Source organism: Eucalyptus grandis, chromosome 5 (genome assembly GCF_016545825.1).
Source record: "Eucalyptus grandis isolate ANBG69807.140 chromosome 5, ASM1654582v1, whole genome shotgun sequence".
Taxonomy (NCBI): domain Eukaryota; kingdom Viridiplantae; phylum Streptophyta; class Magnoliopsida; order Myrtales; family Myrtaceae; genus Eucalyptus; species Eucalyptus grandis.
In genome coordinates, this window is record NC_052616.1 from 42,928,301 (window position 1) to 42,952,143 (window position 23,843).

The window sequence follows — 23,843 nt, forward strand, 5'->3', positions numbered from 1 at the left end:
TCTTTTTTGGTCTCCCTCTCCCCGTTTCTTTGTCTGGTCTCTCCGATGCCCCTCTGTGTTGCCGCTGCCTCCTTTTGCAGGTTTCGCGTGCGAAACAAGGTGGAGGAGGACAGAGGCTAACGTGGGCCGGGCCAAGAGGGAAAACGGGCTCAGCCCCTTCCATGTTTTTTCTTTTTCTTTTTTTTTTTTTTGTTGTTTTTGCCTTTTCTTTTTGTTTTCTTTTTTTTTTTTTTGTTTGTTTGTTTTTTTTTTCTTTTTTAGTGGCTAATTCATAATCTGTAGACAATTAAATACTAAACAAAAAAATGGGAAAATTTAGGTGTCAACATCGACACTTGTTGATTGAGTGTTTGACATATGTTAGAATGTCCAACATGACACGAAAGCTACTAAAGAGTGTCGGTCCTTTCTAGATCACAGATACCTTCCTCCACTAAACTTAACTTAAATAGGTTTTCTATTGTAGGCAACACATTTTGGCATAATCCCCAAAGGAAAAAGATGGATCTTTGGGTTTGTCTCAACCTTCCAAATCTTAGTCTGTTGACACATAAATTTTAATGAAGTGATCATTTATTTATTGCATAAAAAATTAGGGACTAAACTTTAGCCCCTAAACAAAAATATTAAATCGCATTACATATAATCAATTTATATATTCAGATTTTTTTTTATCAAAACGCATGAACGCCTTCGGAAAATCATGTATAAAATATATCATTTTTGTTTCCACTACGTTCTTTTTGTTAATTTTACCTATACATAATTCATGAAATCCAACATAGTATTCATGTCGAGATCTCTTGCATTTATGAGGTGATCGAATTTGGGGTTTTCCAATATGTGTCTGATAGTCGAAATGCTTCCGTGCCTCGTTGACACGTGAAAAATGTTTTGTTGTTGCTTAGATGGAAACTCCGCTCGGTCTGGCCATTGCTGAAGTAGCTCCTCAACAATCCTAACGTGATCCATCATGCAAGCAACATGAAACGGAAGATAGCCGTCCGTTCTATCTTGTTGCAGGGCACTTGTTGGGAACTTCTCAATCAAGAACTTGACTCCATCGAGATAATTTGTGCATGCTGCGAAATGGAGTGGATTTCTGGATTCCGCATCTCTCAATTGAAGTAGCCATGGCTTCTTGTCCCACATCTCTGTCAGCATATCTAAATCCACCACAAGAATTTAATCATTTGGGATGGACACAAATACTGTAATTCTTGCATAGAGGGTCGTTCCGTTCTAGACTATCCAAAGTATCAGGAGTTGTTTCACAGTCCTGCCCCTTAGGATAGTAAGCTAAATATGCCATATGTACCTGTGCCCCCATTAAACTAACTTTGCTTGTGAAACTTGATTTTCTACCATCAATGGAAACCAAATGAAGCAAGCAAAAGAGTGACCAAGAAGATTAAAGTATCAGCATGAGCGCGACAGTAGTGTTTACCTTTTTTCTGGTACATAATGGCGACATGAGCGGGTGACATGCCAAAATTCCCTGAAGACTCTAATATCCTCTGCTCTTCACCCTCATTTGGCGCTTCCAACAAGCACTTGAGAACCTCCAAGTCCCCTGTTTCGACTGCCACACACAATGGAGACTTGGGGTGCGTTTGGCTGGCACCTATTTTTGTTCCCAGGAACAAAAAAGGAACAAAAATGCGTTTGGGTGCGTTTCTATTCCTTTTTTGTTCTTTTGTTCCCAGAAACAAAAAAGAAACAGAAATAAGAAACAACAAATTTGTGTTTCTTATTTTTGAAACAAAACTGAGAAACACTTTTCTATTTTCTTCTTCTTTTTCTTTTGCCGGTTGCCGGCCTCGCCATGGCCGGCGACCGGCCGACGAGGGGCCAGCGGCCCGCCCAGCCACGGCGAGGCCAGCCGAGCCTCGCCGTAGCCGGGCGAGGGTCGGCCTCGCCTTGGCCGGGCGAGCGTCGCCGGTGGTGGCTCGGCGAGGCCGAGCCTCGCCGGTCGGCGGGCGAGCTCGGCCTCGCCAGATCCGGGCGAGTCGGCACGCCCGCTGGCGGTGGCTCGGCGAGGCCGACCCTCGCCCGCCTACGGCGAGGCTCGGCCTCGTCGGTGGCCGGCGAGCCTCGCCGTGGCTGGGCGAGGCCACCGGCCCTCGTCGGCCGGTTGCCGGCCATGGCCGAGGCCGGCGACCGGCCAAAAGAAGAAAATAGAAAAAGAAAAAAAGAAAAAAAAGGAAAAAAAAAAAAAAAAAGAAAAAAAAAAAAAAATTATACAAATTTACCAAACGTGTTTCTGTTTATTTTTAATTCCCAGAACAAGTTTACCAAACACGTTTTTTTTGTTAAAAATTGTTCCCGAAACAGAAACATTTTTTTCTATTTCTCGTTCCACGAACAATTTTTAAACAGAAACGCAAACAAACGCACCCTTGCTTTTCATATTCTTACGGAACAACAGATCAGGTCTTCACTCACCAGCCGACGAATCACCTTATAATAGCGACTCCTCACGGCCTCGTGCAGACCAGAGTTACTGCTCCAGTCAGTATATCTTGGCTTACCCTGGGGAAGGAGAAGCTCCACCACATTGGTTTTCCCAGCTCTAGCCGCAATCAGCAGTGGTGTCTCTCCTCTCGAGTTTGTCGCGGAAATCAAGACCTCAGGGACAAAATCGATGATCGCTCTGACAATATCTTCACTCTCTGTTTTCCGTTGTTGTTGGGTAAATTGGAGTGTGAAAATTCGAGCATTCTTAAAATGTGCAGAACATAAAAATAATTGTTACGATCACTCTTTTTAATATAACTGCCGCAGCGTGGAGTAAAGTGTTCATGGAGGGGCTGCGTAGCTTGAGAACCATGGGCAACGTCACTCCTTCCTTGGCACAATGATCCTTCAGGGCTTTGATTAATTTGTCGACGTCCCCTTCCTTTGCAGCTGAGTATAGCTGATGATCCATAATTTTCTCAGGATTCTCTTGTTGCTGGCTCGGGCTGTCCCCGATTAACGCTTCCAAGCTCTGCTTCCTCCGCTTCCACACATCCAGGTCTATAGACAGCTTCGCATCCATCTGTGTGCGCGTGACTACGTCTGTGAATTCGAGTGAATTGCCCTGGTGTCCTGGGAATCAAATTCGGCGGAGTTATGACGACTAAGTGGAGTTCTACAAGATTGGCTTTGACGAACCTTCCCAACCCACTTTCCTACTGTTCTGTTGAGTTGGTGTCCAATTCACATAGGACGACCATGTGGAGTTTGCACTGAATTATTTTTTATTCCCCTAAAAGTGATCGAATTGTAATAGAGATTAGGGAAAGACTAACGCGTTTGATAGACAAACTTCAGGAGCCAGCGCTGATTCCCGAGAAAAGAAAATCACTTTTGAGCAACTGAATGATTACAACTATGTTGGTCATCATGGGATTCAGAATTAAGGAAACGAGAGTTGGGTTGGGTTGGTTTCTTTTTCTTTTTCTTTATCCTTTTGAATAGAAGTTACTTGTCCACTTTCACGTCCAAGTTTAAAAAGCTAGAAAAAAAAATCATGCCGTTTTGTGTGTCAATATCTATATATTTTAAATGTTTTAGATACTTCACATTCAATAATGATTAAATGGCAAAGCATCAAATTGAAACAAAATAAAAAGACCAGGATTTCCATTGCCCAAGCAATTGGTTTCCTTCTAAAATTATTAAAAAAAGAAGAAGGGAAATTGACATAAATAGTCCATAAACTTTGATCCAATATGCAATGTTGTTTATAAATTTTTAATTTATTCAGTGTGATCCTTAAATTTTAATTCAATATATGTTGTCGTCCATGAACTTTTATTTATTCACTCTTGTTTTCTAATTGTTAGTCCAATATTCAATATGACTTTTGAACTTTTTACATTTTCATATAATATAGATACTATATTGAATATTTATTAATAGTTTAAGAATCAAATTGAACAAATTAAAAAGTTTAGGAACAATATTGCATATTTGGTCAAAGATCATAGAATATATTTTATATTGAACCAAAGTTCATAAATCATTTGTGCTACTATCTAAGAAAAAAACTTAAAGCGATGGTCAGTTCATTATTGCTTATTTGTCTTTTTTACCTTCATGTGTGACGTCACTTAAGCACCCACATGGGAAAAATTATTATATAACTGTAGTAAGGGCATTGTTTAGTATTACGTCATGTAAAAAGTAATGTTTTTACTTTTTCTTTAATTTTAAAATATTTTCTACGTTACAAAAAAATTATGCAAAACATACACGTGAATCTACGTCTCAATCTTTATATATTATGAAATTTGAACTACTTGAAATTGAAAAAAAAAATTTGCTCAATGATTCCCATTCTGAATGTGATCACTAAATATAGTAGGTCCCCAATGATTCCCGTCAAATCTTACAATTCAGATTTATCTTAATTAATATATTACTTTCACTGAACAATTTATAAGGGATAACTAAATATCTACCCCCAATGATGTTGTAAATATAGTTGTAGAAAGGGGCATTATAGCACTTAAGAAAAGTTCAGAGACGTTCATGTGGGCATGGCTTATATAAGATCTCTTAGCAATATCATATCTTTCTCTTAGCAATTCCACGTTATCATTAATCATGTCACATAGGACAGACTGGTGTCCACATTAACGATTTCTTGTTAAAACTATTTAGAAGAACTAAAATGGAAAATCGTTAAAAGGTTTAAGACTAAATTGGTTAAATTAAAAAATTTAGAATTGAATTAATCATCATAAATATAAGACTTTTTGGACAAATTTTCCATTCTTATAAGCTGAATACATAACATTCAGCCAAAATCTTAATTTATTATCCCTAGACACTCAAAGAGGGTAAAAGGAAAAGGGTGAGTCCTTCTCAAACCACAATTGCAGCTTCTGTTCAAAAGTTAATTCTCGTAGACCCGGTCTCGAGAAGCATTTAATCCTTGTTTATAACCACCCCATAATTTTAGAAACATTAGTTATTTGTGCACCAGATCTACACTAGCTGAAGCATGCAACTGAAAGAGAAGAATTATTTCATCGATTAAAATCTTATGAAGGCGTCATTTGTTTTGCGCAAAAATATTTTTCGAGAAAACATTTTCCTCATTTTCTAGCACTTAGAATGCTTAGGAAAATGAATTAACAGTAAATTTTTTCTTAGTTAATGAAAAAGGCTTTCCTTCCAACATTTAAATTAATGATATCATAAATCATTTTCGAAAATATAACTAAGTATCAACACTTGAACTAGAAATTTTGTGCTTGGCCACAAGAATCTCAGTGTCCATTCTTGGGCCCTTGGCAGCGAGGCTGACTCCCTAGCATTCCTAGATGTTTGAGACCCTAGGTCTATTGAGGCCAGGCCCATGACACCAATGCCTGTGCCTAGGACGCCAAGCCCGGTGATATCAAAGTCAAGCTTGGTCCTCGACGTCTATGCTCGAGTCCATCAAGAATTTAAAAAAAAAAAAAAATTATAACACTCCCTTTTACATGCAAACTGAAATTTGGCTTAAGAAATGGCATGGAAATACATAACAAAGAGGCGAATAAAGGACCTGAAAATTTTTAAGTTCAAAATCCTTACCACGATACAATGTTAAATTTTGTGATATCACTATCTATTATTCTATAAGATATGAAATTTTGAAAAAGATGACAGTGATTCAATATGTAATTATTCTAACAGACAACATATAGTGTCCAAAAAGGGACAAAAATGGAGACCACCTTCCCGCCAACGAGACCTGAATTAAAAAATTCTATAGCTGAACTGCATCACCATGACTGAAAAAGAAACGTAAATCACGAGAAAAATAGCTGATCAAACCATAACAGAGCCACTCACCAGTAGGGGTGAGCAGCGGTTTAGGGTCGACCCTGGACTGACCCTGGACCGGCCCAACCCTGCCGGTCCTGGTCCGGTTCCCAAGGGGACTGGGTCGGTCCTTGATCCTGAAATTCCAGGACCAACACTGTGCGGGTTGGTCCTCGGTCCTAAGAGTTTTGGGTCGGTCCAACCCTGGACCAACCCTGTATATTATATTATATTATTTATTCAAACCTAAGTAAAATGTCTATTATATTATATTATATTGAGATGTTCTATCAATAGCACTAATAGTAATTTTAATTTAAAACTTTTGTTAAGTATTAATTATGTGTCGTTTGTTTTGTTTTCAAGTGTTTAGAAGTTCAAGTGAATTAACAAGATGTGAAGTTATATATTCATGGTTTATATTAAGTATTTTGAACTTTTTATGATTTAATTGTATTTTACTAATGAATTTCAGCTGCACTTTGCTTTTCAATTTGTGTCAAATGGTAGAAATTTTTGAAGAGTAGAGTAGTACTACGATTCTTGCTACGGTGATTTGCTAGTCAAGTGGTGTGAAGCTCATTTTTTGGTTGAGTGGACTCTACATGATCAGGAAAACGCTTTTGCATATGGTGTTATAAATATTAAAGATAGATGATTACAAGAACATTCCATTTTGTCCCATATCTCGATGAGCGGTTAGCGGATACGAAATTTCTATTATTGTGTCATCTTAAATTTGCTAAATATGTATTGGTATTTTAAAGTTTAGTTACACAATACCGTATTGTTGATGGATGTGTAATTTGAATTTGTAGGTTTGCTTTTTTAGGAAGTATAAAAAATAAGACGAAAAAAATTATCAATCGGTCTCGGGTTGACCCCGAACAGACTCAACCCATTGGGTCGGTCCGGTCCTTGGTCCCAGTGCTCAATAGGGTCGGTCCTCGGTCCTAAAATTGAGGATCGACACCGTACGGGTTGGTTCTAGGGTTAGGGGGTGGCCCGGACCAACCCGGACCATGCTCACCCCTACTCACCAGCACGTCGAACCCAGGAACGCTTCGGCCTCTCCTCGAAACCGACTCAATGCCTCTCTCTCTCTCTCTCTCTCTCCCGAAAGCAAAACTGCAAGGGAAGAAGAGTGAGGGAAGTATTTATTGAGGCGGGAAGGGCCACGGGTTCGTCTTTCGCTGTCTTATGAGTGATAGGGAAGTGAAATGCCAATGAAATTCTTGTGAATTTGTCAGATTAGATTGCTTTTTAGGGATTAATTCCGCAGAGAGAGAGAGAGAGAGAGAGTCGGTGAATTTGACGACCAATCCTGGATCGTCCTCTTTGGAGGGTGAAGAAAGTTTGGTTTGCCCGTAAAGCAAATTAGGGACATACGGATTCCTGGAGTGCCATAATTTACGAAAGGTACACTTAAATACCAAAATCGGAACAAAATGGATCATTGAGTGCCAATCCAGCCAGAATTCAGCTAAATTGCATATGTGGCATTTTTCCGGCGAAATAAGTGCAAGACGGGGTCGCAAAACGTTGCCAAATAATGCAAAACGGTATCGTTTTGGGTTGACGTAAAAAAAATAACATAAAAATTAATTAAATTAAAATAAAAATTAAATTTAGTTAAAATATGAAAAAATAATACAATAAAAATTAAATTTAGTTAAAATATGAAAAAATAACAAAATTAAAACTAAATTTAGTTAAAATATGAAAAACTAATAATATTAAAATTAAAATTATTTAAAATCTGAAAGAATAATAAATTAAAATTAAATTTATTTAAAATGTGAAAAACAATAAAATTAAAATTAAATTTAGTTAAAATATGAAAAAATAATAAAATTAAAATTAAATTTAGTTAAAATATGAAAAAATAATAAAATTAAAATTAAATTTAGCTAATATGAAAAAACAATAAATTTACAAATACATTTAATTAAAATATGACCAAATAATCAATATAAAACTAAATTTAGTTAAAATATGAAAAAAATCATAAATTTAAAATTAAATTTAGTTAAAATATGAAAAAAAATACAAAATTTTAAAATAAATTTTGTTAAAATATGAAAAATTAATCAATTTAAAAATAAATTTAGTTAAATTATGAAAAATTCATAAATTTAAAATAAATTTAGTTAAAATATGAAAAATTAATAAATTTAAAAATAAATTTAGTTAAAATATGAAAAATTAATGAATTTAAAAATAAGTTTACTTAAAATATGAAAAATAATAAATTCAAATTTAATTCTAGTTAAAATATGAAAAAATAATGAATTCAAAATTAAATTTATTTAAAATATGAACAAATAATAATTCAAAATTAAATTTAGTTAAAATATGAACAAATAATAAATATAAAACTAAATTTAGTTAAAATATGAAAAATTATAAATTTAAAATTAAATTTAGTTAAAATATGAAAAAATACAAAATTTTAAAATAAATTTTGTTAAAATATGAAAAATTAATAAATTTAAAAATAAATTTAGTTAAAATATGAAAAATAATGAATTCAAAATTAAATTTATTTAAAATATGAACAAATAATAATTCAAAATTAAATTTAGTTAAAATATGAACAAATAATAACTTTAAAATTAAATTATTTAAAATATGAACAAATAATAAATTTAAAATTAAATTTAGGTAAAATATGAACAAATAATCATTTTAAAATTAAATTTAACTAAAAATTAGAAATAATAATTTAAATATTAAATTTATTTAAAATATGAAAAATAATAATCTTAAAATTAAATTTATATAAAATATTCCAAAATAATCATTATAAAATTAAAAAATTAAGAATATTAAGAATATTAAAAATATTAAAATTAAAAAAATTACAAAATACATTAAAAATAAAAAAACAATAAAAATTAAATATTTTTTTTTTTTAAAAGGGGGTCGGCCGTGTTCATCGGGCCTTGGCCAGGGGCCAGCAACCTCGGTTGACCGGTGGCGAGCTGGCCACCTCCCCCTTTAAATTTTTTAGTTTTTTTTTGTAATTTTGTAATTTTTTAAATTTTGTAATTTCTTTATTTTTAAAAATATTATGTTTAAATATTTTAAGTAAATTTTATTTTAAAATTATTATTTTTTCAAATTTAATTAAATTTAAATTTTAGAGATATTATTTTTAATATTTTAACTAAATTTAATGTTAATATTATTATTTTCCGATATTTTAACTAAATTTATTTTTAGAATTATTACTCTTTCATATTTTAACTAAATTTAATTTTAATTTTTTTTTTCATATTTTAACTAAATTTAACTTTTAATTAAATTTTGTTAAATTTTATATTATTTTTTTTACCACGTCACCAAAACGACATTGTTTTTGAATTATTTGGCCATGTCGCCGTGCAAAACGACGCCGTTTACACTCGTTTCGCCAAAAAATGCCATGTCAGCGTTTTTGTCGAATTTTGGCCGGAGTGGGACTTAAGTGATCTGTTTTTCTTCGAATGTGGCACTTAAGTGTACCTTTCGTTAAGTTATGTCACTTAAGTGTTTCTTTATGCCAAGTAATGGCACTTGAAAGGTTCTTTTGCCCAAGTTAGGTGTGTTTCTTAGAGCTTTCCTTTTGAAAGTTCAGTCTCGTAAGATCTAACTAGCACGCCGACGAATGGATTGAAGAATTTTAAAAAAATTAAAAATATTAGAAAAAAATATAAAATTATAAAAAATTACAAAAATTTTAACAATTTTTTTAAAAAAATAAAAATTTAAAAATTTAATTTTTTTTAAAACAAGAGGGGTCGGCCGGGGTTGTCGGGCCTTGGCTAGGGCCAGTGACCTCGGGCCGATTGGCGGTGAGCCGGCCGGCCCTCCTCCCCTCCGTCGCCGACCCTTCCTGGCCGATCGCGGGGAGGCAAGTGCCACCCCCCTTTCCTTTTAATTTTTAATTTTTAAATTTTAATTTATTTTAAAATTATTATTTTTAAATATTTTAACTAAATTTAATTTTAAAATTATTATTTTTTCATAATTTAATTAAATTTAAATTTTAGAATTATTAATTTTCAATATTTTAACTAAATATAATTTTAAAATTATTATTTTTTCATATTTTAACTAAATTTAATTTTAAAATTATTATTTTTTCATATTTTAACTAAATTTAATTTTAAAATTATTTTTTAATATTTTAACTAAATTTAATTTTAAAATTATTTTTTAATATTTTAACTAAATTTAATTTTAAATTAAATTAATTTTATAGTATTTTGTTTATCACGTCAGCCCAAAAAGACATTGTTTTTGCATTATTTGGCCACGTGAGTATGTAAAATGACGCCGTTTGCACTTGTTTCGCCGGAAAATGCCACGTTAGCATTTTGGCCGAACTTTGGCCATAGTGGGACTTAAGTGATTCGTTTTTCTTCGAATGTGGCACTTAAGTGTACTTTTCGTAAGTTATGACATTTAAGTGTCCCTTTGTACCAAGTTATGGCACTTGAAAGGTTCTTTTGCCCAAGTTAGGTGTGCTTCTTAGGAGCTTTCCTTTTGAAAGTTCAATCCGTAAGATCCAACTAGCACACCGACAAATGGATTGAAGATTCAACTCTTAAGTCAATGAACTAATCTATTTAACTTTCCATGTCCCCAACTCTTTCATTGTCCACTTCTCGGTGCCACTCTTCTCCAATTATTTTTGTGTTCCTTTTCCTCTATATTTAAACAAAGGAAAATTTTAAATAAGAACTTGAAATGCACTCAATTTCTCAAATAAGGATCTAAAATAAATATTGTCTGAAATATAAACTTAAAGTGCTCTCATTTTCTCAAATAAGAGTTTGAAGTGACCTGTTAGTCTCAAAAAATGACTTGACCTCATGGGCTAGTCAAGGGCATTTCCACCCTTTATATTTTCTTATTTTCTTCATCCTTTTCTCCTTATTCTGTTTTTTCATAAAAAGACAAACTAAAAAAAGAAAAAAAAGACGAAAACTTCAAAAAAAATAGAAATTTAAAAATAAAAAACTTTTGCCTCTAGCAATTACCCCATCAATGGTGGGGTGTTAGCCACGGCAAGTTCGTCGACACCTCAATGACGACCAGCAGCCTCACCGATCACTCGCCAAAATTGGGAGAGGGCCGCGACCCTCTTCTAGATTTGAGCGAGGGTTGCCAGCCCTCCCCTTAATCTGGACCTTCACCTGAAACCTAGGGGAGGGCCATGGCTCTCTCCCAGATTTGGGTGAGGGTCAACAGTTTTGGGAGGGTTGGAGGCCCTCACCCAGATTTAGGAGAGGGTTGCGGCCCTTTATTATAGTTGCGGCCATAGGTGAGGGAGGGTTACTAGTTGCCTGTATTTTATTTTATTTTATTTTATTTATTTATTGAGTTTTAAATGCTTTTTCTTCCTTTCTTTTTTATTTTTTGAGTTTTTTTTGTGAGGAAAAAATAGAAAAAGGAAAAATGAAAGAAAATAGGAAAAAGTAAATGATGTAAATGTCATTGACTAGCCAGTGAAGTCAGGGCCTTTTTGAGGTTAACATGCCACTTTATGCTTTTATTTGAGAAAATGATAATACTTCAGATTCTTATTTGAGAAAATGTTTACTTAAAACCTTTATTTGAGAAACCAAAGGCACTTCGAGCTTTATTTGGAATTTTCCCTTTTAACAATGTTGTTCTTCTCTAGGATTGGTGGCTCATGGGTTACCAAACAAAACTTAGCATTGCAAGGAAGATGCAGATTTAGATTAAATTGTCTCTGGAAAAATGGGATTGTATATGATATTTTGTGTTATTCATAACTAGGAGATTGAAAATTGGTGTCGCCTAACTAATGAAAGCGGATCTTGGTCCATAAGGTAAGAATTCCAACCTATCCGTTGCTTCTTCGGCCAAATACGATATACAAGTGGGACTCGCACTTTGGAATATTCACGTATTAGGTAGTGTTAACAAATATCTTGGAGATACTCATCAACGAGGCCTTCATAAATATGTGAATATTCATTTGTTATGGACGTGAACAGATGTTAAAAGATTCTCTAACATTGAACTTATTTCTGTGTTTGTTTGTCTTTTAGGTTCTCTACCGCCAGACTTTTTCTTAATTTTGTAAAACGGAAATGATACCCCTTTCATTGAACAGGGAACTTGACGAATCAACAACTGGATCGAAATAGATTTTTTTATTTATTTTAAAAAAGGACGTGGTAAATTACCTCCAGGTAATAAGGAAAGTACCGAGAACTTGTTATTGCTTCGCTAATCTTTATACATCTTTGGTTGACTGTAGGCCCGTCCTTGATAGCCAAAGGTCTCTTTTATACATCTTTGCAACGAAGATGAAATATTTAGTGTTCGCCTTTGAATGATGGCCCGGTAATATTTGAACTTTTAATAATCTGATAATGGTTATATTTTAGTTTTCGTCGTTGAACTGTGGTATAAAGTTTAAACTTTTATGGCTAAAGGGTTATATATAGCTGAATAATTATCACTATGGGGGGAAACTACACACTGCTCCGAAAAATTGATATTTCATTGGTTTTTACTCCTTTGTATTTATTTTTACTTCACTTGGTGACCTACACGAGCTGATGTGATATAATCTAAATGAATGCACATGGAAAAGAATTAGGAATACAATAGATGGTGCGCTTATTTAAATAATTGATTGAAAGGTGATACATTAATATATGATTATACAAAATTTTGTAAACCATCAAAGATACCTAATAATAATTTTGTGCATATTAAAAACCAAAGAAGGAAAGAAAAGAGAGGGGGGTTGCTGTGTTGATGTCAACGGGGCATATTTGGAGTCGGATCCTAGAAATTTTGGATCTTTCCCAACTCCAATGTTTGTTTCGTTAACTTTCACACCGTAAGATACCATCAATAACGCCTACAACGTTTATTTACATAAAGAATTAGATCTGCTGGGTTCAATACCCATTACCAGCTAAAAAGAAACCCATAAAAAAAAAGAAAAAAAAAAGAAGAGCTTCCGTGATGTATAGGTAATGTATTAGGAATCGACATTTTCTTATTAATTTTACTTAAAAAAATTCCATTAAGAGTAACTAAAAGTGCCATATTTTTCTACAAACATTTGTTCCCAGGGGTCATAATTGCTCAGCAAGTACGTAAGGGAGGAATTCCCAAGAATCTATATTGATACATAGAAAAACGATGCAATAGTAGTTGAGAAAAATGATGTGTGACCCTCTCGCCTGAAGCAGTTAAGACTTATCCATTTCGATGGATTGAGCGGGTTGTTTATTTTTTTTATAGCAGTCAGATCCCTTGAGGAAATATCGTTGCAGTATTTGCTAAATATAGGCACATATCTCTATATCTAAACCCCATATTGAAATGACTAATTCGTCCTTCCTGTAGACACATTTTAGTGTCTTTCCTATGATTTAATGGTTTTGTTTTCATTTAGTTTTGGACGATTTGAGTGGGAGAAAAATTTGGGTTTCCGGGTTTGGCATTCTTGGAATATAGTGACCCTTTCTTAAATAGGACAACAAGATAGTTCATGTGAAGGTGCGAAATGGTCACTAGAGATAAAATTCGGGTAGGTATCTAATACTTTTAGAAAATGGAGGTATGAAATAGAAAAAGAATAGAAATTTATTTGGTAGTGTTAGCTAATTTTAATATTTGACATAATAGGAAAGTGATCAAGAAATAGATTTAGAACAAAAAAGTAGAAAAAAGTTACTTCTTATTCATAGAAACAATATTTGAAAAAAAGAATTATTATTATTTTTTTTTTTGCCTTTACTTCTTCTTCCTCCTCTAACCTATCACTGAAGCCTTGTCAGGGCTAGGCGAGATCAATGTTGCTTGGCCATGGTGAGGCCAACCTCACTGTGGCTAGGCAAGGTTGGGTCTCGCTGGTGGCCAAGTGAGGCTTGACCTCACCGGGGGGCCAGTGAGGCTCCCTCGAGGCTGGCGAGGTCACAAGCTCTCGTCTCTAGCCAATTGTCAGCCATTGCCAAGGCTCGATGATTGACTAGAGGAGGAAGGAGAAGAGAGGAAAATAAAATTTAACAAGAAAAATCTCAAAAAATGATTAAAAATTAAAAGAAATTCTACATCATAAAAAAATTTAAGGGTTGTACTAAACATATTCATGTTTTTTTCTATTTCGGTAATAGAAATTTTATGTAGTTACCAAACACACTCTTTTGATTAACAATTGTTCCAATGAATAGAAATAAAAAAAAAACTATTTCTAAAAAAAAATTGTTTCCAAAAATATAAATGTTACCAAGTGGTCATTAGGTGAAATTTGAGGTATATTATTTTGTATTTTTCCTAAATATAATGATATATCCCCAATTTAAATTTTCATTTATCTATTTAATAATAATATTATTTTATTTATTCAAAGGCCCTCCAAAGACACGTATTTTGATAATCGTAATTCATCTTCTCTTGGGGTCCGTTTATTTTGCGTAAAATAAATGACTTAGAAAATATTTTCTTAAAAATGATCGTCTCGTATCGCTTTTAAAAATAAATGAACAAAAAATATTTTCATCGTCCTCGAAAACATTTAGATATAAATTGTTATTAATAATAATAAAATTTTATTGACTAATTATTTCAGAAAATAAGTAATTATTTTTAGAAAAATATTTTTCAAATCGTTAATTTTTTGTGAAACAAACTCACTGTTAATATGCACACTAGTGGAGTAAAAAGGGGAACGATCCAGGTGAGAGTAGATGATGTTTTCCGCTGAAGGGAAATTGAAGCGACTGTGGAGACGAATAATATAGTGCATCTGTATAGTGTAATTTTCCACAGAGAAGACGGACGGTAGTTGAGGAATAGTCATCGACGGAGTCCTTGTCAATACCCGTAAATACCCGCTCATCTTCAGGCTCATCCCCCTTCCATCTTCTCCGCTCTATATCTCCCACGATCTCGCCGTACAAAGTAAAGGAAATGGGTGCAGTTGCAGGTGCAGGCAGAGAGTTCATGGTGAAGTTGGGCAAGAGAGAAGTGGTGGCGACACCACTGCCCATGCAAGAGCATTGGCTGCCCTTCTCTAACCTCGACTTGCTCTTGCCTCCGCTTGACGTAGGCGTCTTCATCTGCTACATCAATCGAAAGCCGGAGAGGTGGTGCAGAGGCTTGAACATGGGTCCATGGTTGGTATTCTGAAAGCCGCCTTGGCCCAAGCTCTGGTCTCCTACTATGCTCTCGCCAGAGAGGTGGCGCAGAACTCGGCCGGTGAGCCTGCGCTCCTGTGCAGCAATCAGGGGGTCGACTTCATCGAAGCTTTCGCAGACGTAGAGCCCGGCCATTTCAACCTGTATAATCTCGACGAAACCATTGAAGGGAAACTGGTGCCCACAAAGAAACGAGGCGTGCTTGTTGTTCAGGTATTGATTTTAAATACGGACACGCTATATGTCGACTATCCATTTCAAGAGATCATATCACCGTACATGCACCCATTTTCATCTTCATTTCCCAGCTTGTTTTATTTCACGAAAAATAAATAATTTAAAAATAATTTCTTGAACATTATTATTTATATTACTTAAAATAATTAATCAATAAAAAAATATTATCATTACCAATAATAATTTATGTCTAAATATTTTTGTGAATAATAAAAATATTTTTTGTTCATGCATTTTTATAAGTGATTCACGCGATAATTTTTAGAAAAATATTTTTAAATCATTTTTTTTTTGGCAAAACAAACAAGAGACTAAATCAACAATTTATTTTCTTTAATCTTTTATATATACATGGACATATCGGTATAACCAGCATCCTATGGAGCAGTGTGCCATTTATCAATAAGTCTATGGTTCGGATTCTCCAACTTATTGAAAAATGGTTCACAAAGTTGGTTCATTCATCGATGTTGAAGGTCTTTCATCAGGCGTCGAAATAAAACCTTTTGTTTTTATCACTCAGCATGCAAGTTTTACAAATCAAATTTTGATACTATTTGGCATTGTTGAGACAGAACAATACATGTTTGGACTTTGTTCACATGTCTGACATTATAGTATGAGATTACACGTTATCAAGTATTTCTCATAGCTTACTATTTTCTTTGTAATAATTCAAAGATGTCCTAATCAACGTCACATCAATAACTTCACACGAAACAGAACAATGAAGCAAGATTATTGCTACATGATCAGGGGAAAAAAATAATCTGACGCTTCTTACGAGCTTCACTGATTTATTTATGCGATCATTGAGATTATGCATTTTTGCTCATTGCGTCCATTGAGAATAGTGAGATAACATAGTGTGATGCTTAAGTGATAGTAATATAAATGAAGGAGGAGATCATCATTTTGTCTATTGTGGATGGAATTGAATGAATGGAAGAATCTTGCAAGGGAGGATCTTGGAATTGATAATTAACTTGATGAGACACCGTGACAATACGGCAGGGTTCCCCAGTAACCTGAAGCGCGAAGAATTCATATTTATATGGGAGAGAAATGTTAGTTTCCACAAGGCCTTGCTAAACGGACGGTGTCGTTGTTCTAAATTGATAGCGGTTCAATTATGACCACAAATTGGTTTTGTAAGTCCCTGGCAACCGGGAGGACCTGTGGAGGAATTTAAATATAAATCTTATAATAAACGCATACCATATTTACTTTAACAGTGGAAGCTAAAATGAAAGGGAAGGTGGGTTATTACCTCAGTCCTCCCCTCAACCCAAACTACTGGGGTGCTGCACCCTCCTGCCTGCACCAGTTATTTTCGAAGCTCCATGAGCGACAGAATATGTACCGCTACGCCTACTCCCTAAAGAATCGTGGAAAATGCGCTCAGAAATTGGTATCTTTTAGCATATTTTCCTTGGTATCTGTTTCCAAGGGCTCGAATCCCCGGACTCGATCGGATCGGGGGACTTGGATTGGAGATTTATGGGTCAAACCCTAGTTCTGCCCGCTTAGACACAGAAGCCTAACCTGCGAACTCCTCGATACCCAAACTTGTTACTCTACGGCCGTTTGGGACTATAAATGCCGGCTCATCTTCAACCAAACAGGTCCATCCCTCTTCCTTCTCCTCCTCCTCCTCCTCCTCCTCCTCTCTCTTTCTCTCTCTCTCCCCCCCTCCCTTCCTCTCAAACTCGCTACAGAGTACACAAAATGCATGTAGATGGAGGTGCAGGCAGAGAGTTCGTGGTGAAGTCGGGCAAGAGAGAAGTGGTGGCGGCACCACTGCCCATGCAAGGGCATTTGCTGCCCCTCTCCAACCTTGACTTGCTCTTGCCTCCGCTTGACGTTGGCGTCTTCTTCTGCTACGCCAATCCAACCACCACCGCGTCACAGAGGCTGGACTATGGGTCCATGGTTGGTGTTCTGAAAGCCGCCTTGGCCCAAGCTCTGGTCTCCTACTATGCTCTCGCCGGAGAGGTGGTGCAGAACTCAGCCAGTGAGCCTGAGCTCCTGTGCAACAATTGGGAGGTCGACTTCATCGAAGCTTTTGCAGACGTGGAACTCCGCCATCTCAACCTGTATAATCCGGATGACACCGTTGAAGGGAAACTGGTGCCCACAAAGAAGCGAGGCGTGCTTGCTGTTCAGGTATTGATATTAGATACAGCCTCACTATATATCGTTTATCCATCTAAGATCATATTACCGTATAAGCACCCGCACCCATTTTCATCTTCGTTTCACCTAAATCTAGTCTTTTTCTTAAATCTTTTATTTATGCATAACTGGCGTCGAACGAAATAGTGTATCTTCTGCATCTAGTCTATCAATCGAATTTTCCAACTTTACTTAGAATGGTTCACAAAAAAAAAGAAAGAAAGATTTATTCATCGATATTGAAGTGTTTTCAATAGGTGTTGAATATGAACTAATTGTTTACATCACTTAGCATGCGAATTTGACTGATCGATTTGGATACCCTTTACCATTGTTCAGAAAGAAGAATAATGCTTGGACTTTAATCACACCTAATAGCATAATCTATGATTGAGGCTTTGTTTGTTTCATGGAAAATATTTTCCAACGTTTAGTTCTTTTAATAAAATGAGTTAATGGAAAACTATGCTTAAATCCAACTAAAAAAAAAAATCAGACAAGAAATTTAGGAAAATGATTTCCTCTTTGAAAGATCATAAAACATTTTTCAAAATATGATTTAGTATTGGTGTGGGTCTTCTACACATGGGCTTGAGTTCTTGTTTATGAAACATTCATTCTTATAAAAATATCTAAAAATTTGAATTTTTAATTATTATTATTGTTATTATTACTTCTTTTTGCTTCTTTTTGGCCGATTGTGGGCCACACCAACAATCATCGACTGGATATAAGCTAGCTTGAGCCTCATCAGAGGTTGGTGAGACAAATGTTATCATTTTCTTGGAAAAAGACTTTTTGGAAAATATTTTCTAGAAATATTATATTTTATGTGAAACAAATAGAGCATAAATACATCAATGATTTCTCATACAAAACATAACAATGTAGAAAGATTTATTGCTAAGGTTCTATTTGTTTCATGGAAAATGTTTTCTAGAAAATATTTTCCATTTTCCTCATTTTCCATCATTTGGTTTGCTTAGGAAAATGAGCCAATGGTAAATGTTTTCCTAGTAAGCAAAAAATCTATACTAAAATTTGGGAAAATGATTTCCTCTTTAAAAGGTTGAAAAACATTTTCCAAAATATGACTATGTATCGGCATTGGTCTTCGTTACTTGGACTCGAGTCCTTGGTTGATGTAATGTTTGCTCTTATAAAAATATTGCAAAAAAAAAAAAAATTCAAACCTTAAATTATTTTTTATTCTTTTCTTTCTATTTTTCTTTTGCTTCTTACTCAACCACCATGGCGACAACCCATCACAACCGAGCCAAGGCTCAAGCTTGCTGGAATTTGGAGAGCATGAGCCTAGCCGTTGCCGCTATGGCCAGCGATTAGTCGAGGAAGAAGGAAAAAGATAAAAATAATAGAAAAAATAATTGAATATATTAATTTTATCCAGGAAAATCATTTTCCATTCCAAACGGTGGAAAATATTTTCTAATTCATTTTCATTTTTTAGCTAAGCACTATAAAATATTGTCATTTCCTCGAAAGTGATTCCTTGAAAAATATTTTTAGAAATATTATATTTTTTTTCGAAATAAATTGAACCTAAATATTGAAAGGAAAAAGAATCTCACACTTTGCATGAGTTTCTCTCGTTTACTTGTGTGATCATTGAGATTATACATTGGCTCATTGAGTCCATAGAGAACGGCGAGATAATAATAGCATGATAGATGAGTGATAATAATATAGTGCAGGAGGAGATTATCATTTTTTTTTTTTTTTATGGACGGAATTGAATGAGTGGAAAAATCTTGCAAAGGTGGACCTTAGAAGCAATCATTAATTTATTGAGACCGTAATGGCATGGGGTGGGTTCCCAGTGCCCTCAAGCACAAAAGAATTCAAATATATGTGGCAGAGGTGGGATCTCTTTTACCCTTGACTTCATGGGAAACATGTTAAGGTCTTATTAGATGACTGGTCAATCCTTGATTATTTTTATTCTTTTATTTCTCAAAATAAAAAAAGAAAATAAATTCATTTGATAACATTAGCTAATTTTTCTATTCACGGGAATAAATTGGTGACCGTGGAATAGATTTGGAACATAAACAAGAAATTGAAAAAATTTAATATTTTGTTTTCGGGAACAATTTCTAAAACCAAATCATTTTTTTTCTTTTCTTCTTCTTCCTCCTCAAACTAGTTGTAGGGCTTGGCAATGGTGCCGACTAGCTAATGACCAATCAGAGATGAGGCCCAGTGACCTTGCTGGCCCTCAACAAGGTTGGCCTTGCCTTGATTGGGTGAGGTCGAGCTTTGTTGGTAGCTAGGTGAGGCCAACCTCCCCGGGGGCTAACGAGGTTGCTAGCTCTCGTCTTTGGTTGGTTACTAACCATTGCCAAGGCCTAGCGATTAGCTAGAGGAGGAAGAAGGAAAAAGGAAAAAAGAAGAAGAAAAATCTCATGAAATTATTAAAAAATTGAAAGAAATGTTACTTCATAAAAAAAAAATTTCAGGATTGTACAAAACGAATTCATGTTCTTTTTCTATTTTGGGAATAATAATTTTGTGCAATTATCAAACACATTCGAATATTTAGAAACTTGTTTAGGGAGCAAAATTAGAAAAAACTATTTTCAAGTGCAAATTGTTTCTGGAAATAGAATGGTTACCAAATAAATCCTAAGACTCTTAAATAATCTCTCCTCTCTTTAGTAAGTCTCATATGAAGTAATTGGATAACGGATATCACCTTTTCGTAGTCTCTATGTTAATCATCCGTATCCATGTTCGGACATATATAATTATTTATTAAAATAACATTGTTCTATATGGTCAATGTGTCATTTGATAACTTCTGGGCGTAAGCTGCCAAAGGTATGTCTAGAGTGTGTAGAACTAATCTTAAATCTCACCAAGGCATAAGTTTTTTATACAGTTTCCCCGTTAGGATTGGATCTATCCATTGAGACATAAGTTTTTTATTTGACAGAAAACATTTAGGCAACGGAGTTATAGTGTGGAGGAATAGTGGTGGCATGTACGTTTGACCATCGGATAGTTGACGCCTACTCAGTCAATATGTTCATGGTGTTTTGGGTAGAAACGGCTTGCTCCGCTGCACCCATTTCCCTCCCTCCTTCCTTCCGTCGCTCTCTTCTCAACCTAAGGCATCGGCTTTGCTTTGACCCCTCTCTAGACCGCATGTACATCCCGGTCTTTGCATTGTACCCACCTCCCAAACACAAGCTGCAGGTGGATGAGCAATGAGAGACGGTGACATTGAGGGACAATGACCGCCTGTCAAGTCGCCAGTACTATGTGATCACTGCCAAGCTAAGTGAGTTGTAGCAGAGTGCCTGCTCCAATGGAAGCAAGAGGACTAAGTTGGAATCGTTCAGCGCTTTCCTTTGGAGGATGGTGGCTGAATCCTCCTCGGTTGTTGATAATGATGACAACAAGACAATGTCAATGATGGGGATCGTTGGACGGCAGGTGTAGGTTGATGAGTCGGGGCGAGGATGACAAGCCCACACCCATGTCATCCTACTTTGGGAACGTGCTGTCGGTGCCATTTAGAGAGAAGAGGCCGAGGGAGGTGGTGGAGAAGCCACTGAGCTGGGTGGTGGATGTGGTGCACAAGTTTGTGGAGAGGGCGGCAACGAAGGAGCACTTTGTGGACCCGATAGATTGGGTGGAAGAACACCGGCCAGTGCTAGCATTAGAAAGGATATTTTGCAAGCCTGATAGCGAGGAGGAGGAGGAAGGGTCGATGGTGCTCGTGGTGTCATCCGGACAGAGGTTCCCAGTGACCGAGATGGACTTTGGGTGGGGGAAGCTAGTGCTGGGGTCCTACCACTTCCCATGGGGAGGCAAAGCTAGTATGTTATGCCCATGCCCAACCCGCTCTCCAACGGGGATTGGGTGGTCTACCTTCACCTCCCCAGGTCTCAGGTGGCCTTCATTGAGTCCCACGCTTCCACCATCTTCAAGCTTTTGACCCCTCACCATCTTAACCTCCTTTAATTCTTCTTGTTCTTCTTCTGTGAGTATTGTTAACGTGCCTCATCAGCACTGTCGATTATTGTTGTTTGTCCTATTGAATTAAAACCTTATGTTCCTTGTGTGTTTTCTTCCCGTCTATCCGGTCCCTATGATTTAATCAATCCGAGGCATACATCTTCTTTCTAATTGCAAGGTGTCTCGCTTGCTCAGTCTTGCAATGTCATAACCAATTGATGAATGTGGACATTTCAAATTGCTCATTACATGTGAATGTGACATAAACGTTGTGTATAGGGGAGTAACTTTTCCTTGCATCACAAGATAATTACAACCAAATATACAAATTACATATTTTGTGTATCATATAGAATTTTGATTGATAGTTACATTGAACATTTTTATATAGTTTAGGGACTATATCAAATAAGTACCAAAAGTTCATGGACCATCAATTGAAAATTAACATGTCATTTACATATAACGAGAGATACACAATATTACCATTGTCATATTTGTGAAAATAAACACAATGGTCAACCTCACAATGAGCAAATTCATTTTCTTCCATAAAACCATCAATTAAATACCATTGTTGCGGAGCTTGCTTCAAGCTATACAAGCTTTTCTTCAAGCGACATACTATGTGCTCATTATCTTTGACTTCAAAACCATTAGATTGTGCCATATAAGTCTACATCTAGGTCACCATGTAAAAACACCGTTTTTACGTCTAATCGCTCAAGATGAAGATCTTCCACTACAACTATACTCAGTAGAACTCTAATTGATGTTCTTTTTGATAGGGCTAGTAAGAACACCTAGAGGGGGGTGAATAGGTGTTAAAGAAGTTTTTGCAAGACTGAACAACTTAATTTGTCTTTTGAGAATAATAGACTGAAGATGTAAAAGACTGTAAACAGTTATATAAAACTACAAATTAAAGTAAAGAGTTTAGGGAAAGAGAATTGAAACACAAAGTTTATAGTGATTTGGCTTAGACCAAGCCTACGTCCACTCTCCCACACTGACAGCCCACTGGCTGGATTCCACTAAGAACCAAAAGAGATTTTACTATCTTACGTCCTTGATTCCATAGTGTAGAAACTCTACCACACTTCCTCAAGGTCTCACATGTATTTAATCTCTCTTTTGTTTATAACTTAAGCTTAACAATTAAATCGGCAAAGAACTAGGAGCTTCAGACTTTGGAATTTTTCTTTGACGCATACTCTCTAATAACTTGAGCGTCTTCCTTATATACTTCTCAATGCCATTATAACTGTTAGCACATTCCAAAGTTGTTCTTCCAATCTACTCGTTGGACAAAATCAATTATAGAGATCTCGAGTTATTTAAGGAATGTGATGATAGCCTACCAATCCTACTCGCCCATACAATCAGGATCTAGGTTTCCATAAATAGAACCTTCCAAGTATATTTCGCCAATCAACAGATCTAATTATCCGAATTGATTTCAATAAGAATAACTAATCACGAGATGCTATCTTTAGCCGTGAGATCTTCTTCAACCGTACAAACCAAATCCTTAAAGATATACTCGCATCTGAATAAGTCTTCTTCATCGGATAAATCTTTTCTTCGTCGGTCTGGATGCTATCAGTGGGGGTAGACTTTGAGTCTTGAGTCTGGAGGTCTTCAGATTTTGACGATAGAGTCTACAAGTTTTCAAACTAAACTGATGGAAACGTTTTGTCAACTTCAAAACAAATAAGAAAGTTTTCTCCAACAATTTTAACTATTGGTGAAAATATCTTGGTGTAGTCAATCCATTCTTTTTTAGAAAAGCTCTTGACCATATGTCTCGCATTGTATCTAATACCACCACTTACTTTATTTTTAATCCTATACACTCACTTGTTTAATATCAATTGTTTAATAAGGCATTTTTACTTTTAGGCAACTTGGTCAACTCCCAAGTTTTTTCTGAAGTAACGAGCCCATCTTGTCTTTCATAGCATGCTCCCATTGCATGTGTGATGTCTTTTTCTTTGCCTCATCAACAGTCTCCCACTCTCCTGAATCTATATATAAGACATGGCTCATAATAATTTTGTGGGTGTGTGCGTGAAAGAAAAATTTCAAAGTCTGAAATTCTCAGTTCTTTGCTGTTACAATTTTGTCAAGCTTAAATTGTACTCAAAAGAGAGATCAAATACTTGTGAGACCTTGAGGAAGTGTAGTAGAGTCTTTACACTGTGGAATCAATGACGTGATACTATATAATCTCTTTTGATTCTTAGTGGAATCCAACCAGTGGGCTGTCAGTGCGGGAGAGTGGACGTAGGCTTGGTCTAAGCCGAACCACTATAAATCTTGTGTTTCAATTCTTTTTCCCTAATCTCTTTACTTAATTCACAGTCTTATATATCATCTTACAATCTTTTATATCTTCAGTCTATCGTTTTCATATAAGTTGAATTAAGTTGTTAAGTTTTGCAAAAACTTATTTAATACCTATTCACCGTC

At 35.4% G+C, this 23,843-nt stretch overlaps 1 protein-coding gene and 1 pseudogene across 1 annotated transcript; one reads left to right on the forward strand and one right to left on the reverse strand.

Moving 5' to 3' along the window:
• Nucleotides 1-756: 756 nt before the first annotated feature.
• LOC104446902 (ankyrin-1-like) lies at nt 757-3,040 on the reverse strand. The gene is made up of 4 exons (XM_039313730.1): nt 2,828-3,040; nt 2,532-2,721; nt 1,448-1,624; nt 757-1,166 (listed from the first exon to the last, which is right to left on the reverse strand). The coding sequence occupies exons 1-4, from the start codon at nt 3,038-3,040 to the stop codon at nt 757-759; spliced, it is 990 nt and encodes a 329-aa protein (XP_039169664.1).
• A 13,903-nt stretch (nt 3,041-16,943) lies between these two features.
• Nucleotides 16,944-21,377, forward strand: LOC104446901 (annotated as a pseudogene).
• The last annotated feature ends 2,466 nt before the right edge of the window (nt 21,378-23,843 follow it).

What these genes read in the sequence shown, in the direction of transcription:
- LOC104446902 (XM_039313730.1), bottom strand. Translation starts at nt 3,040, where the DNA reads ATGGATGCGAAGCTGTCTATAGACCTGGATGTGTGGAAGCGGAGGAAG. An exon ending in GGAGCTTCTCCTTCCCCAGG is followed by an intron (nt 1,625 to 2,531) that starts GTAAGCCAAGAT and finishes GAACAAAAATAG; the next exon opens with GTGCCAGCCAAACGCACCCC. An exon ending in CATTATGTACCAGAAAAAAG is followed by an intron (nt 1,167 to 1,447) that starts GTAAACACTACT and finishes TGGTGGATTTAG; the next exon opens with ATATGCTGACAGAGATGTGG.